General features: G+C 44.0%; 1 protein-coding gene across 2 annotated transcripts; it reads right to left on the bottom strand.

Annotated features, from left to right (window-relative positions):
* Window positions 1-10,243: 10,243 nt before the first annotated feature.
* Window positions 10,244-14,086, bottom strand: HEY1 (hes related family bHLH transcription factor with YRPW motif 1). 2 transcript variants are annotated; one of them, XM_003408359.4, is made up of 5 exons: window positions 13,830-14,086; window positions 13,502-13,577; window positions 13,290-13,373; window positions 12,922-13,003; window positions 10,244-12,023 (listed from the first exon to the last, which is right to left on the bottom strand). In XM_003408359.4, exons 1-5 carry the CDS (start codon window positions 13,916-13,918, stop codon window positions 11,443-11,445), a joined length of 912 nt encoding a protein of 303 aa, XP_003408407.1. In that variant the 5' UTR covers window positions 13,919-14,086; the 3' UTR covers window positions 10,244-11,442. The 2 variants fall into 2 exon arrangements, with proteins under 2 accessions (XP_003408407.1, XP_023401583.1); XM_023545815.2 differs by lacking the exon at window positions 13,830-14,086 and having other exon boundaries at window positions 13,502-13,777.
* Window positions 14,087-14,396: the final 310 nt, after the last annotated feature.

Raw genomic sequence — 14,396 nt, forward strand, 5'->3', positions numbered from 1 at the left:
AGCTAAGTGGTCAAAAGAATGATGTGGACACTAAGAGTTACAGAAGCACGGAAGAGGGTGAAGTCACTGGGCTGAAGGAGACAAGAAAGGAGGGGAATCTTCTAGGTTCAACTGTGAAAAACTCAGGGTAGTTAATAAAAGGGCTAGACTAATCCTATGTGACTCTTTCTTTAGTCCTTTACTGCTTGAGACTACTCTCTCACTCTAATGGCCTGTCTCTACAGTGAGGGCTCAGCTACACACAGCAGCCTTCCCTCGTGTGTTTCCTGCACAGCTATGGGGGATCCTCTCACAAGCATAGGGCCAGGGAAGATGCCTAGAAACGAAGTAGCAAGAGATGGGGAAAAGGCACAGTTTCAGAGCTTGCTGAGTTAATGGCCAGATTTCATTGCCTTTGGAAGAGAGTCATGCACCAAATCTAGTGAAAAATAAAAGTTAGGTCAACTCAAGAGAAATATCAATGGAAACCAATATTGACAATGAGAACCAGAGTTTATCTTCCACCCACTCTCTTTAATTAGTGGGAAAAGTCTGCTACTCTTATATACAAGTTTACAGGGTAAAGGGGCAAAGGGCCAAAGGCTGTTAGCCTGCTTGACTTGTACTCATGATCAGCTTCAAAGACAACCTCACTTCCAGCGACTGGCCTCTGCCCTCAGGCCTGAACACTTTGCCCCAAGCTTGATATCACCTTCCTTCTTTCATTTTCCTAAAGCAGAAATGATCAATCAACCTTGCCGGCACATATTTCAATCACCTGGGTTGTTTGTTTTGTTATTTTTTTAAACTAATACCTGGATACCTTGTCTAGGGTTTCTGATTTAATTGGTGTGGGCTATGCACTGGCCATCGAGATTTTCAAATATCCCTAGGTGACGCTAAGGTGCAGCCAAGTTGAGATCCACTGTCCTAAAGCATCATTAACAGGAAGGAAGGGAGGGAGGGAGGGAGAGAAGAAAAATCTGGATCTAGTTATTTTTAGAATTATTAGAACTACAATTGATCAAACAATATTTGGTATTTCATTTTTAAATGTAAAATGTTATTGAGTGTGCTTCTCTTCTGAATAAAATGAATGGGTCTTTTTATGACAGTTTAATAAATGTGAAAGAAATGAAAGAAAATTGCCACAAATCACAATGTGATGATCTATCATCAAAATTATTAGCAATGTTCTAGTAGACAACAATTGAGGTCCGTCTTCACTTCGATGAAAGCAAAGAATTTGAAAGTATCTGATTTTCAAAAGGATTTGTTACAAAGTCACTAGTCCCTTTCCTAATTTCTACAATATACTAAGAAGATTTAAAGTGTTAGTAAAACCAAACAAAACAAAAACCAAGCCCAGTGCTGTCGAGTCGATTCCGACTCATAGCGACCCAATAGGACAGAGTGCAACTGCCCCATAGAGTTTCCAAGGAGCACCTGGCGGATTCGAACTGCTGACCCTTTGGTTAGCAGCCATAGCACTTAACCACTACACCACCAGAGTTTCCAAGTGTTACTAAAGGAACTATTAATTCTACCAGTTTCACTTCCACCTAGAGGCACCTGGGGGATGAGTATCAATCAAGAATAACTGAAAAAATACAAATATGTGACTAGGAAAGAAAGGCATTTTAGCATTCATATTTGTTACTGACGCTGTCTTTGCTTTGCTCTCACTAAACTCTCTAGAGAGGTCTGCAATCTTGGACAAAATTTTGAGAATGGAAAAGACAAGACCATTAAATGATAATGGCCATCATTCCCACCACCCTTCTCCAATATTTCTGAATTCAGAACACGTGAACATGACCCAAAACACCCTGTTATCTAGGGCATGCTTCACACATAACAAAAATATGGATAAGACAGGCAAAAACAGGAAGCCAATAGTGGGTTTATATTCCCTTGATTATCATTAAGGAAGTTTTAGAATTGCCCCTTGGTTTGCTGGCCTGTAGGTTTATTATCTCCAGGTTTGGGATGAGTGACGGGTATGGCTTTCTCTCGTGCTATATGGGAAAGGTTACTGGGAAAGCAAAAGTGAGAAGGTTAGACTTGCAAATCTTAAGAAATGTGTACACGTGGGAGTTTAGGATCTGAGATTGATGCCTTTAGGGCATCTGTATTCCTGCATCCATCTCCCTTGGAAAGTCTTAGAATCCCTAGTCTATTTCATATCTGAAACCCTTTTACAACACCCAGCTGTACCAGAGAGTTCATTTCTCTCAAAAAAGTTTGTTCCATTTTCCGACTACCATAGTCATTGGAGAAGGAGCCTTGGTGCCCAGTGGTTAAGTGCTCAGCTGATAACCAAAAGGTCAGCAGTTAGAATCCACCAGCCGCTCCTTGGGACAAAGATGTGGCAGTCTGCTTCCATAAAGATTACAGCCGTGGAAACCTTATGGGGTACTTCTACGCTGTCCTATGGGATCACTTTGAGTCAGAGTCGACTGGATGGCACACAACAAGTAGCCATTAGAAAGAATTATAGGAGACCCCCTACCAAGTTGAAATTAATCAATTGATGAGTTTGGGTGTTTAAAAAAAATCATGGACTTTGGATCTGCCTTTAATCCTAGCTTTGCTTCCTAATAGTTGGATGATTTCAGAGAAGTTTCTTCATCTTGCACAATCTCAGTTTCCTCATCTGTAAACAGAGTAATAATGCTGACCTATCACAGTAACCACTCTTAAAGAGTGGTTACTGGTGTGTCACAAGTGCTAAACAAAGAACTTGTCATTCAACCAATTACTGAACCATCTAGCTGTCACACCATCCTGCTTATATTTCTAATACTGTTCTTCTCTTCATTTCTATAAATACAGATGTTGTAACACCTTCCCCCAACATGCTTCTAGTTTTCTTTGCAGGAAAACAGGAATGTCGTTAAATGTCAGGACTCAACAGATTTAGAGAAGAGTACAAGAGGAGCAACGCTCTGAGATTCCCTGCTAAACTCGCTTCCAGATTTTTGATTGGTGGTGTCCCTCTTGCTAGCTGGCAGTGTCCTCCAGTACAGTTGCTATTCCTTGGAACTGCAGGGTCCAAACCCTAATAAACCAAAAAACTAAACCCAGTGCCGTCGAGCCGATTCCGACTCATAGCAATCCTATAGGACAGAGTAGAACTGCCCCATGGAGTTTCCAAGGAGCACCTGGCGGATTCGAACTGCCGACCCTTTGGTTAGCAGCCGTAGCACTTAACCACTACACCACCAGGGTTTCCAAGCCCTAATATGAGGGTAGAAAAGTCTTAGGGTATTGTGGCAGGATTCCATGGACTCAGGCTAACAAAATTACCGATTGTTGTTATGGTTGTTATGTGCTGTTGAGTCCATTTTTGACTCATAGCAACTCCATGTCACAGAGTAGAACTGTCCCATAAGGTTTCCTAAGCTGTAATCTTTACAGAAGCAGATCACCGGGTGTTTTTCCCAAAGAGCCCGTGGGTGAGTTCAAACTGTCAGCCTTTCAGTTAGCAGCTGAGCACTGGACTGTTGTACCACCAGGGCTCCTTTTAATAAAATTATCGATACCCAACAGCAATTGGGTGCATTTGTATTATAATTTACAATCACTTCCATCCCTGAGTTTTTCATAAGCTTTTAAAAGGTAATGAAATATATATGTGAAAGTGTTTTGAACTCTTAGAAAATATATTACATAAACTATGTAAGATTTAAATTTGCGTTTTACTCAAGTAAGTGTTAATGTCCATGAAAGCTCTTCAGCATCATTAATAAGGTACAAATATGGCTACCGACTCACTTTTAGAATATTTTAAGAATAAAAATGAGCAACACTCACTTTTATAATAAAATAGAAAGGAAGTTGGTGAGAGGAGGTGGCAAAGATGCGGGGCACCAAGAATTCATAGACTTTGAAGGAAAGATGAGGATTTAAATTCCCTGCCACAGGAGCAGCTGTACTTAGACACACACGTGAAGGCCTCCGAGTGGACGTCTGCAGATTGCTACATTCCAGAAGGAAGAACACAGGTTTCGTATAAGAATGTGAGTGGCTGACTGCAGGTCTAACAGGTCAGGGGCACAGGCTGGGCGAGAACGAGGAATGTCGCACTTCTGCTGAAAACACCTACAGATCTCCAATGATACCTGTCATTATCAGCATTTTCAACAGCCAACATGTACGGAGCCCCCAGGAAAGCACCGGATACTTCAACTCTGGTTACACCCCTACAGTAGGACCTGGGCAAACCTGAGCACCACGTTTAAAGGAGCTGCTTTAAAGGAGAGGATTTTGTGGAACACCTCAGAAACGAAAAGGTTGAACTAAAATCTGGCAAGGTCAGCAACAATGAGACCCCATAACTGGAGGGAAGGTGGAAGCTAAAGGAGGAATTAAGAACTGACTGTCTGCAGAGAGGAAACCCTGGTGGCGTAGTGGTTAAAGAGTTTGGCTGCTAACCGAAAGGTCCACCAAGCGCTCCTTGGAAACTCTATGGGGCAATTCTACTCTGTTTTATAGGGCCGCTATGAGTCGCAATCGACTAGATGGCAATGGGTTTACAGGTCTTCAGGGAAGAGCAGGGTCTTCTGCGAGGGATATAAAAAATGTGACCAGTGTCCCTCCACCTCAGTAAGCATACTACAAAAAAGAAAATAGAGTTAAGAGTGATGTTTGAGTAAAGTTATTTTCAAAAGCAGCAGCAGAATTTTATAATAGTGAAGAGAAAATACTGAAGTGACACATAAAATTACCTTCCTTGGTAGTCTTTAAAAGAGTGGAAGTAGGGTCTGGAGAGATGGGGACATGTCTGTCTGGATCCATTTTGAGCTGGTCGTTGCAGGGACCCAAAGGGTAGATTGGATTCATTCATTCATTAAACAAATATTTATTGGGTGCCTCCTATATGCCATCTATTGTTTTAGGTGATAAAATCCAAAAATCCATTGCTGTTGAGTGAATTCCGACTCATAGTAACCCTATAGGACAGAGTAGAACTGCCCCATAGGGTTTCAGAGGCTCTATTCTTTATGGAAACAGGCTGCCACATCTTCTTCAAAGGGACTGGTAGGTTTGAACCGCTGACCTTTCTCTTAGCAGCAGAACACTTAACCACTGTACTACCCAAAACCAAAAAAAAAAAAAAGACCTAATCCATTGCAATCGAGTCGATTCCAACTCATAGCAACTCGCAGCTCCTTATTTTACATGATAGGGTTATAGAAGTAAACAAACCAGGCAAAAGCAGACAGCAAACAAACAATGAAATACATGTTCCATTGGATAATGCAAAGTACTGTCAGGAAAACAAAACAGAAAAGGGAGGCAGAAAGTGGTAAGAGTGGGAATGAGGTGGTAAGGAAAGGTCTCAAAGGGACAGGACCTTCGAAGAGTCCCAGGTAGACTACAGAGCTGGCTATGCAGGTAGCTGCGGGAAGGGCATTCCAGGCTGAGGGAACAGCCAGTGCAAAGGCCTGGAGGTAAGAGCACCCTCAGCATGTTCCAGCAGCGACAAAGAGCCAGTGTGGCCTGAGTGCACGCTGGAGCCGTGAGGAGTAGGAAATAAGGTCAGAGAGGATGAGTAAAGACTCAGACAGTTCATTCTTTAATTCCGTGATTCAACTCGGCATTTAGTGAACATTCCTGTAAACTGAAAACAAAACCATGTCCCAGGAGAGTTTAACAAAAAAAAAATTTTTTTAAGTAGCCGCAGACCTTTTTCAGTAATCTATTCTCTCATGGCGTAGTGGTTCAAAGAACTGTGGCTGCTAACCAAAAGGTCAGCGGTTCAAGATGCTCCTTAGAAACTCTATGGGGAAGTTCTATCCTGTCCTATAGGGTCGCTATGTGTCAGAATTGACTCGTTGGCAACGGGTTTTTCATTCTCTCATAGGTTACAGCCACTCCCTTTCTGCCTGAAATATGATGTTTTCAAGTCACCGTCTGTCAAATCGAGCCATAGAACACCTAACAATTGCCTCCAAATGATTAGTAATTTTCAAATTTAAGTGTAGACTTTTAACTTAAGAATATTTCAAAACTGCATGTAAAGCACTTAATGCAACAAAAGTTTTTAACACAATAGTAAATACGATGGCGTCCTTTGGTGATACAAATGGCTAAACACTTTGCTACTAATGACAAGTTGGCAGTTCAAATCCACCCAGAGGTGCCTTGAAAGAAAGGGCTGGCGATCTCCTTCCACAAAATCACAGCCATTCTAAAACCCTAGGGAGTGCAACTCTACTATGAAACACACAAGGTCACCATGAGCCAGAATCAATTTGATGAGCTGGTTATGGTTGATAAATATGGTAGAAAATTTTACAGAAGAACTACAAAGAAGCATGATATGACAGCCAAAATCTGGAAGCTTGTTCATGTTCCCCAGACCCATCTCTCAGGGACATTTGTCTACCTCAGTTTTGCTGGGACTTGTGGACCTGGGGGATCACTCTGTGGCAAGTGTACAAATGCATGTCAATATGTACAGTCCGCTCAGAAAGAAAGGCCTGGGTTTCTTTTCAGTTCACTTCCTTCTCCGCTGTTGCCATCCCCCGCCTGAGCAAAACACTGAAGCTCTGAGTGAAAAGCACCGCAGCTCATCAAGATCAAGGCAGGCATTATATTTCAAGTTGAGGTTCAAAACAGCTTGCTTTTTGCTGGGACTCCTTACTTCCTGAAATCAGATGGCGCCTTTTAGTACTTCAGTGTGCTGAGTCACCAGCAAGCTACATACTCCCTCTTTCATTTAAAGTCATCAGCCTGAGAACCTGTCTTCCCCCTTGGTAAAGTGAGCACAAGGACCAACTCAAGAGCAACTTCGGAAGAGGTTCCTGCGAAGTGTTGAGACATAAAACAGAAAGAATGGTTTTAGCTTTCTCTCTCCTCGCTTTATTTTTTTTCTTGATGAATTTTGACAACCAAAAGTACTTTAAAAAAAAGAAAAAACTCCCTAGTATCTTTACATGATATCTCCAGCTTCCTGGGTGGCGCAAACAGTTAACATACTTGGCTGCTAACCAAAAGGTTGGAGGTTTGAGTTCACCCTGAGATGCCGCATAAGAAAGGCCTGGTGATCTACTTTCAAAAAATCAGCCACTGAAAACCCTATGGAGCACAGTCAGAATCAACTCCATGGCAACTGGGAAACAGCTGCCTAATTACTACGATGATGATTTTATTTTAGAGATGTGTTTATCCGTTAGGAGCCCTGGCGGTGCGGTGGTTAAAACGCTCAGCTGCCAACTGAAAGTTCGGCAATTAGAACCCACCAGCAACTTCCAGGGAGAAAGATAGGGCAGTCTGCTTCTGTAAAGATTAAAGACTTGGAAACCCTATGAGGCACTTCTACTGTGTCCTATAGGGTCTCTATGAGTCGGAATTGACTGGTGGGCAGTGGGATTTTTTGTTTGTTTATCCATTAAACATATTCAAAAGCCTTGCATGACAAAGATATTACAAAATTCTAGTGCTCCAGACAGCCATTTAGATAAGTTCCGTAGAAGCTAAGAAAGGGCAGAGATCTTATCTCCCATCTGGTCCACTGGCCCAGACTTGCTGGTAGACAGGTTTTGGTGAGGTAGTTACCAACCTATAAAATGTGGACAATTTAACGTAAAAATCCAAAATTGCAGATGCTCTTGGAAACTTGAAAGACCGAAATTCTTGCTTAGGAACAACTGGCGTGGCTCTTGAGGCAGGCCTTCAGATAGGATCAGTGCTGAGAGCACGTTCCCTGGGTCATCAGTGATCAGTATCACTGTAATCTCCCTGTTAGGATAGGACCTGGACCCTATGAGCCTGCATCTGGGACCACCATCTAGTCCACCCGCTTTATTTGACAGATGAGGAAAGCTGGGTCCAGAGAATTTTAATGGTTTACCCAAGGTCTCCCAACCAGGTAATAGCAGAGCTAGAACCAGAATTCAGGTTCTCCATCCAAGATACCTCCATTCCCTGGAGCTCCAGCTATGAAAGAAATTGGGCCACATTTGAAGCAGAACCTCAGATGAGGTTAGCTCTGAAGTTATGTTAATTATAATCACTGGAAACTAATGAAGGCATCAAAGCTGTGATACTAGTATAGACCAGAAGAGCTGGGAAAAAGTGTAACTAGGAACTATAACATGTCCTAAAGGATTTTAAATTTAAGCCATCTATATTTAAGTACAGGTAGTCCTCGATTTACAACAGGGTTCCATTCCAACGACTCCATCGTAAGTCAGTTCTGATGTAAGTCAAATTTTTTTTTTGTTTTCATTATTATTGCCTTTTATTATCAGTATCTTTATAAATCCCATCTTTGAACATCTGTGAGTGAACATCTGAGAATGATAACAGCAGCAAATTACAAGCTGCAACTCCATATGTAGTACATATTACTAACATGTACCTGAAAAAAAAAAAAAAGTCCTAAATGCGGTCTGTCGTAACTTGAATAAGTCATAAGCTGGGGACCACCTGTATCATGGTTTTAGTGAGAAACAGAGTGAGTGGGGTCAAGAAAAGCTTAATGAAAACCACTTCGTGCATTTTTATTTAGGTTTTCTTAAATACAAGAATTCTGCCTATTTATCCTTCACTCATTAATTCATAGTAATACATTTAATGACAATAAATAGACAATTATTGAGGCCTCTCAAGATTCTTTATGACCAGTGATATTATTTTCCTCATAAGAATAAATTTATGAGCCATTTAAAAATTTTTGCTTACACAGGTAGATGTATTATAAACTTGTATAATATGAAAGTATGCATACTAAGACTAAGGACCCTCATGTTTTTTCACTGCATCAAGTGAGAAGAAAGTGGGACCTGTACCATTCCCAGCAATCTGTCCCCCTGAAGGGGTTTAAAAAGAAACCAGAATATTTCTTGGGAAAGCTATGTAATCTTGAAAACAACCTCCCTACACTTCCTCCCTCCCTCCCCAAAGAAATGAAAGAAAAAAGCACTAACTAGCTCAGGATATAGTTATCGCTGATGCGACAAATGGAATATGCTATCTATTTTGCAATTTCACAGCTCTTTCAGCAGATTCAGCAAAATGAGAGGCATTAATTCCCTCTAAATCTAGGTAGCAGTAAGAGTCCAAGACAGGGTAAGCACAGTGCTGTTCAGTAATGCTGTAATGTCACTTGCAAGCAAGGTTACTTAAATTAACATTTTGTTAGTTTATCACAGCACATTCCATCACAGCGTTATCACAGGCAGAAAAGGTCTGCTTGGCCCAGGCGGCCCTGAGAACAGAGCTGGGCATCACAGCAGGGACCCATAGCTGCGGCCACAGGGAGAAATGTTGAGTAGGGCCTAGTATTTGAAACCTACAATCACAAAAATGCTGCAGTCTCTGTTCCCTTCGTAGGGACCCAGAAGTCGCTGTTGCAGTTCAAAGTACAAACTTCTGTTTGCCTTCCTGTCTTCCTTTTTTAATTTGAGAGGGGAGGAGGAGCCCAGTGGTTGACCAAAGTAAAAGGAAGGTTCTTTTCTGTCATCCGCCAGAGCCAGTTTTCTCCCTCTCCTCCCCTCCACCCTCGTGATCAAGGCAAACTCCTTTCCAGCTAAGAAACCACACACTGGTTCCAGTGGATGCCCCTCCTTAACTGGCAGGACTACCTCTAAGGCAACAGGAAGGCACTCCTCTTCCCAGGGCCCACATCACTGCCCCTGTTCTGGCAGGGTTTAGTTCTAACCGAAAGTGTATGTCGGCTTCCTCACTACACATCTCAGAAGTCAAATGCAACTAAAGGGTTAAGCAAATTCCTTGGAAATAAGACAAGGGAAGACTCCTGGAGCTGTGCAGGTGTGGAATTACAGCCTGCCACTGCTCATCAAGCCACAGTTTCCCCAGCGCCTGCACAGGGTTTCGGGTATTTTGTTCGTTTGTTTGCCTTTAAAAAAAAATTAAATCCATGAAATAAATTGTTTTTTTCTTTTAGCATACAACTGAGCACGCAGTCGGTGCTCTCGGTAAATATTCACCAGAGTCCTTTCCTGCCCTTGCAAATCCCAGTCTGATTTGAGCTTTTCCTCGTCCAGGATGACCAGTTCAGGGCCATAGCGTCTGACATAATGGCTAAAGGGCTGTGTCCCCTTCTGGGAGTCAAGCCAAAGCTCTACATTGTAATGAAGTCACCTTACTCAATAGCAGACTCACACACTTTAGAATTCCAAGAATAATGAAACCTGCAAAGATAAGAACATTGATCACCAGACAAAATGAAAAGGAAAGAAAACATATCTTTTCTTAGTCCATAGAGCAAAAGGCCAAGGTATGCAAGACATTTACAGCAGAATAATTTGTTCTTTTTTATTTAGTCACGACACAGTACAACAGAGGTCAAACCCAGTTCAGTGGAGGTCGTTTAAACTACACCTGCTAAAGAAATAAAACTGTAAAATGATACTTTTATAGCCCGAATCAAATTAAATAAACCAAAGAGGAGAGGGCAGCAAAGCCCTTTTAAATATCTCAACAGCCACATTCCCATGCACCGAAAAGGAAAACACAACACAAACATTTCCAGTTAAAAGAAAATATGGCAGTCCCAGGAAAATTAGGTTATGCATTTAACAGGTTCCACTGTACTTCTCGACTGACCACTTGTACCCCATGAGCATTGATCCTTCCTAACATTTGTGAATTTGAGGTCCATGAGATTAATAATTCATTGCATTGCTTGGGGCTGGTAAACTCGGGCACATTCTCTTCATTTACTTTCAGTCCAAAAAAAAAAAAAATTTTTTTTTTTTTTTACCTGTTCCTCACCAATATTTTAGTGGGGACTAAACCTGCCAGTGGCTCTCTCCTAACTAAGCTAGAATTGCAAGTTCCAGCAAGCGACAGCAGCTGGTCACATGGATTCAGGGCCACCGATGGCTTGCACATTCACCTTACTGCTATAGGAGGCAGGGAATTAACTAGTCTTCTTTCTTGGGTAAAGCTGATCATCTGATTTGTCAACGCTTTGTTCAGAAATATAAAATTCAGTAGAGCTCTCTCCCCAAAAGAAAAAAAGAGTATTATTTATACAACACCTTAATCTGTCAAAATATTAACAAACACAATTATGTTAACACTGAGCACAGTGGTTTGGAAAAATTAATTCTAAAAACAAACCATAACTACACAAGGAGAAAAACAGACCTAAATGTTAAAATTCCCAAAATTTTGAGGCAAAAATGGATTCACTCACAGATGTTTACAAAGTAAATTAGGCACAGTACAAACCTATCACAGAGCATTGGCTTATACTTACTATTTCAAATGAATGTTTTGAACAAAATTAAGCAACTAGTTTTTAAAAACTAATACATGACATAATACAAAAAAAATAAACCAACAAACCTTTAGTCTTTAAACAAAATTTATCTGAAAATGTACCTTTTTACTTTTACCGACAACTTTAAGGTAATGTTGGCAACAGTCCAGCTCAGCTGGGATTTTAAGCTTTCCCTTCCCACTTTCTACAGCGTCAGTTCTTTAAAAAGCTCCAATCTCTGTTCCCCAAGGTCTATAGGGTTTGCCAAGGTTTGCTGCCTGCGTGGGTGCCGAAGGGCTCAGTGCATTGGGAGAGAGTAAGTGGAAGGAGCCAAAAGAGAAGGGGAAGGACAGGGAAGCCACCGAGGAAAGCAAAGGCGGCGAGAGTTTAGAGGCGGAGGTGACCACGGGGAGCACCGGTCCAAGACCGCCGCTAGGGGGCGCTCGCAAGGCGGGCGCCTCCGGATGCGTAGAAGCCAACCGGCCCTGGTGGTGTGGTTCCGTAGGCGAGGCCGTGGTGCCAGTGTTCCCGTGGCTGTTCTGGGTTAACAACAGGGGGTGCGCGATGTGCGGGTGATGTCCAAAGGCGCTCCCCCAGGGAATGTGTCCAAGGCCTGTGTGAGCGCCGCTCGCGGCTTCCCGCTGAGAGGCATAGTTATTGAGATGTGAGACCAGCCTAACTCGAAGCGGGTCAGAGGTGTCTAATCCTTCAATGATGCTCAGGTAACGGGCAACTTCTGCCAGGCATTCCCGAAATCCCAAACTCCGATAGTCCATTGCCAGGGCGTGTGCGTCAAAATAGCCTGAGGAAAAGAACAAAAGGAAAACCTCAGAGCTTTGCTCTTAATCATTTCCCGCATTTCTTCAATCTCAAAAGCAGCCCTTCATGGCAAATACTTACATCCTTAAAACGCGCACTCATGTGTTCCTCTGAAAATCCAAATATTTTGAAGTCAATCGAATTCTTTGCATTAATCAACATGAGCAGTGCGCATTTGTTAATGCAAGTTCAAAGACCAATTAGAAACTGCCAAGCAGAAACTGGAATTATACCCTACTAGCAGATGAAACTATGTTCATTCCTTTAATGTTTACCCTCAACAACAACAAAAAAGTACATCAAGGACAGAGAAACCACAGAGCAGTGAAATTCATTAGACACACAGATGTAAGTTATCATCACGGAGCTTTTAGGAGTTTGGTCCTCAGTAAAGCATTTTCTGGCTGGAGACAGACACACAGACAGACCTTGGTCTCTGACTTCTGTTACTTAACCACAAATCTCTTTACTCAAGAGTCATGAGGCAGCTCATTTTTAAAACCTTGTATGTAAAATTAAGACCATCTACTTGGGTTTTGTTTTACAAAAAAAAGCTTTTTCTCAGAATCTCAAAGGACAAACGTGAGACCTACCTGATTTTAATCAGAGCTGTCACAACTTCGGGGCAACTCACAGACAGTAGACATTTTCCAAAAGAAGGCGCTATGTGTATACTCTGCACTAGCTTAATATGCAGAGTCATGGGGTGATGAATTCACTGGAGAAAATCCTGCCTGCATTTGAAAATGCACTGGCACACAGTTCTCTCCCCACCCCCAAAGCATAGGGTAAAAATAAGGCAGCGACTGCACCAATCCTGGCCTGCAGCCACTACTCTACCCCAGCCACTCAAGAGACCCCACCCCAACTATAAGGTGTACCTTTTCCTCCTGCAGTGTGCAGCATTTTCAAGTGATCCACGGTCATCTGCAGGATCTCGGCTTTTTCTAATTTAGCAGATCCCTAGAGAAGAGAATGGCAAGAATGATTTGGCTTCAAATACCTTTGGGGGGACAACTTAAAAAAAGAAAACAAAACAACGTATCTGTAGAAAGTGCTACATAAATCGTCATTTGCGCGCTAACGCAAAATGACCTGTCTTGGCAAATACGTTTGTGTAGGAATAGCCTCGGCACACGGCTGTTTTCCAAGACACAGATGACTATCAGATTAATGGGGGGCGGGGGGCGGAGGAGAATTCAGAAGGTGCGGATAGCTACACCAGAGCTCTACCTACTTTCTCCATTACCTGCTTCTCGAAAGCACTGGGTACCAGCCTCCTCAGCTCCGACAAACTGTTATTGATCCGGTCGCGTCGGCGCTTCTCAATGATCTATAGGAAGCAGGCAAAACAAAGGCGGACGTTTCCATTACGGTTGTAAATTCCAAAGAGAAGAAACGTGATTTTTTCCATTAATTAATAACAACAACAACAAAAAGGAATATTGTAAAGAGACTCACGCCTCTCCGTCTTTTCCTGGCCAAGATCTGGGAAGATGTAGTCGGGGACATGGAACCTAAAGCCGAACTCAAGTTTCTGAAATGGAGGGGCGGGGGGACAGGAATCACCGTTAAACATGAGAGATCCGAGAGGTCGCCCCCATACCCTCCCTGCATTCGGACTGTTGCAGCAACGTGGGCTTGGAAGCCCCTGGGCCCCCTCATCCCGGTGGGTGGCCAGTCCGCAGCGCGCAGAGGTCAGCGCGAGGCACCAGCGCGCCTAGGGCCCTCGCCCGCTGTCACGGCGCTCGCCTCCCACCCAGGCTCCGCTCTGCCGCCGCCAACTCACCCATTCTCGTCCGCACTCTCTTTCTCCACCTCTATGGTCTCGTCCAGCTCGCTATCTGAGGAGCTGTACTCGGGGTGGGCTCGCTTCATGCTGGCTGCGCGCGGGCTCCGGGGGAGGGTCGGCGCAGCGGGCAGGGAGGAGTTAACAGCAGCAGCGCCTCTCCGCGCTCGGCTGCTCGCGTTCCGCACACACTGATCCGGCTCACGCTCTGCCTCTGGTTAAAACTCAACCATCCCTTTCCCACGCTGCGCCCCTTCCCAGAGCCCTGGGGAGGGCGGGGGAGTACGGGAGGGCGGGCGAGGGGGCGGAGGGGCGGAGCGGCGGCTCCCGGGCAACAGCCACCCTTCAGCCAATCCGGCTGCTCGCTCGGCTGACTGGCAGCCACTCCGGGGAGGGGGCGAGGCAGAGGGCGAGGGCGGGCTCCGCCACCGCCCTCCCCGCCCGCCCCAGCCCGGCGGCGGTGCGTCGGCTCCGCGGGGGCTCCGCCGGGGCTCCACTGGGGGGACAGGAGGGGGCGCGAGCGGCGGTGGGCCGGCGGCAGGGAGGCGGAGGAGGCCGGGCCCGGAC

Source organism: Loxodonta africana, chromosome 14 (assembly GCF_030014295.1).
Source record: "Loxodonta africana isolate mLoxAfr1 chromosome 14, mLoxAfr1.hap2, whole genome shotgun sequence".
NCBI lineage: Eukaryota > Metazoa > Chordata > Mammalia > Proboscidea > Elephantidae > Loxodonta > Loxodonta africana.

What these genes read in the sequence shown, in the direction of transcription:
- HEY1 (XM_023545815.2), bottom strand. Translation starts at nt 13,705, where the DNA reads ATGAGGGGGCCCAGGGGCTTCCAAGCCCACGTTGCTGCAACAGTCCGA. An exon ending in CCAGTGCTTTCGAGAAGCAG is followed by an intron (nt 13,004 to 13,289) that starts GTAATGGAGAAA and finishes TCTCTTCTCTAG; the next exon opens with GGATCTGCTAAATTAGAAAA. An exon ending in GCACACTGCAGGAGGAAAAG is followed by an intron (nt 12,024 to 12,921) that starts GTACACCTTATA and finishes TCTTTTCCTCAG; the next exon opens with GCTATTTTGACGCACACGCC.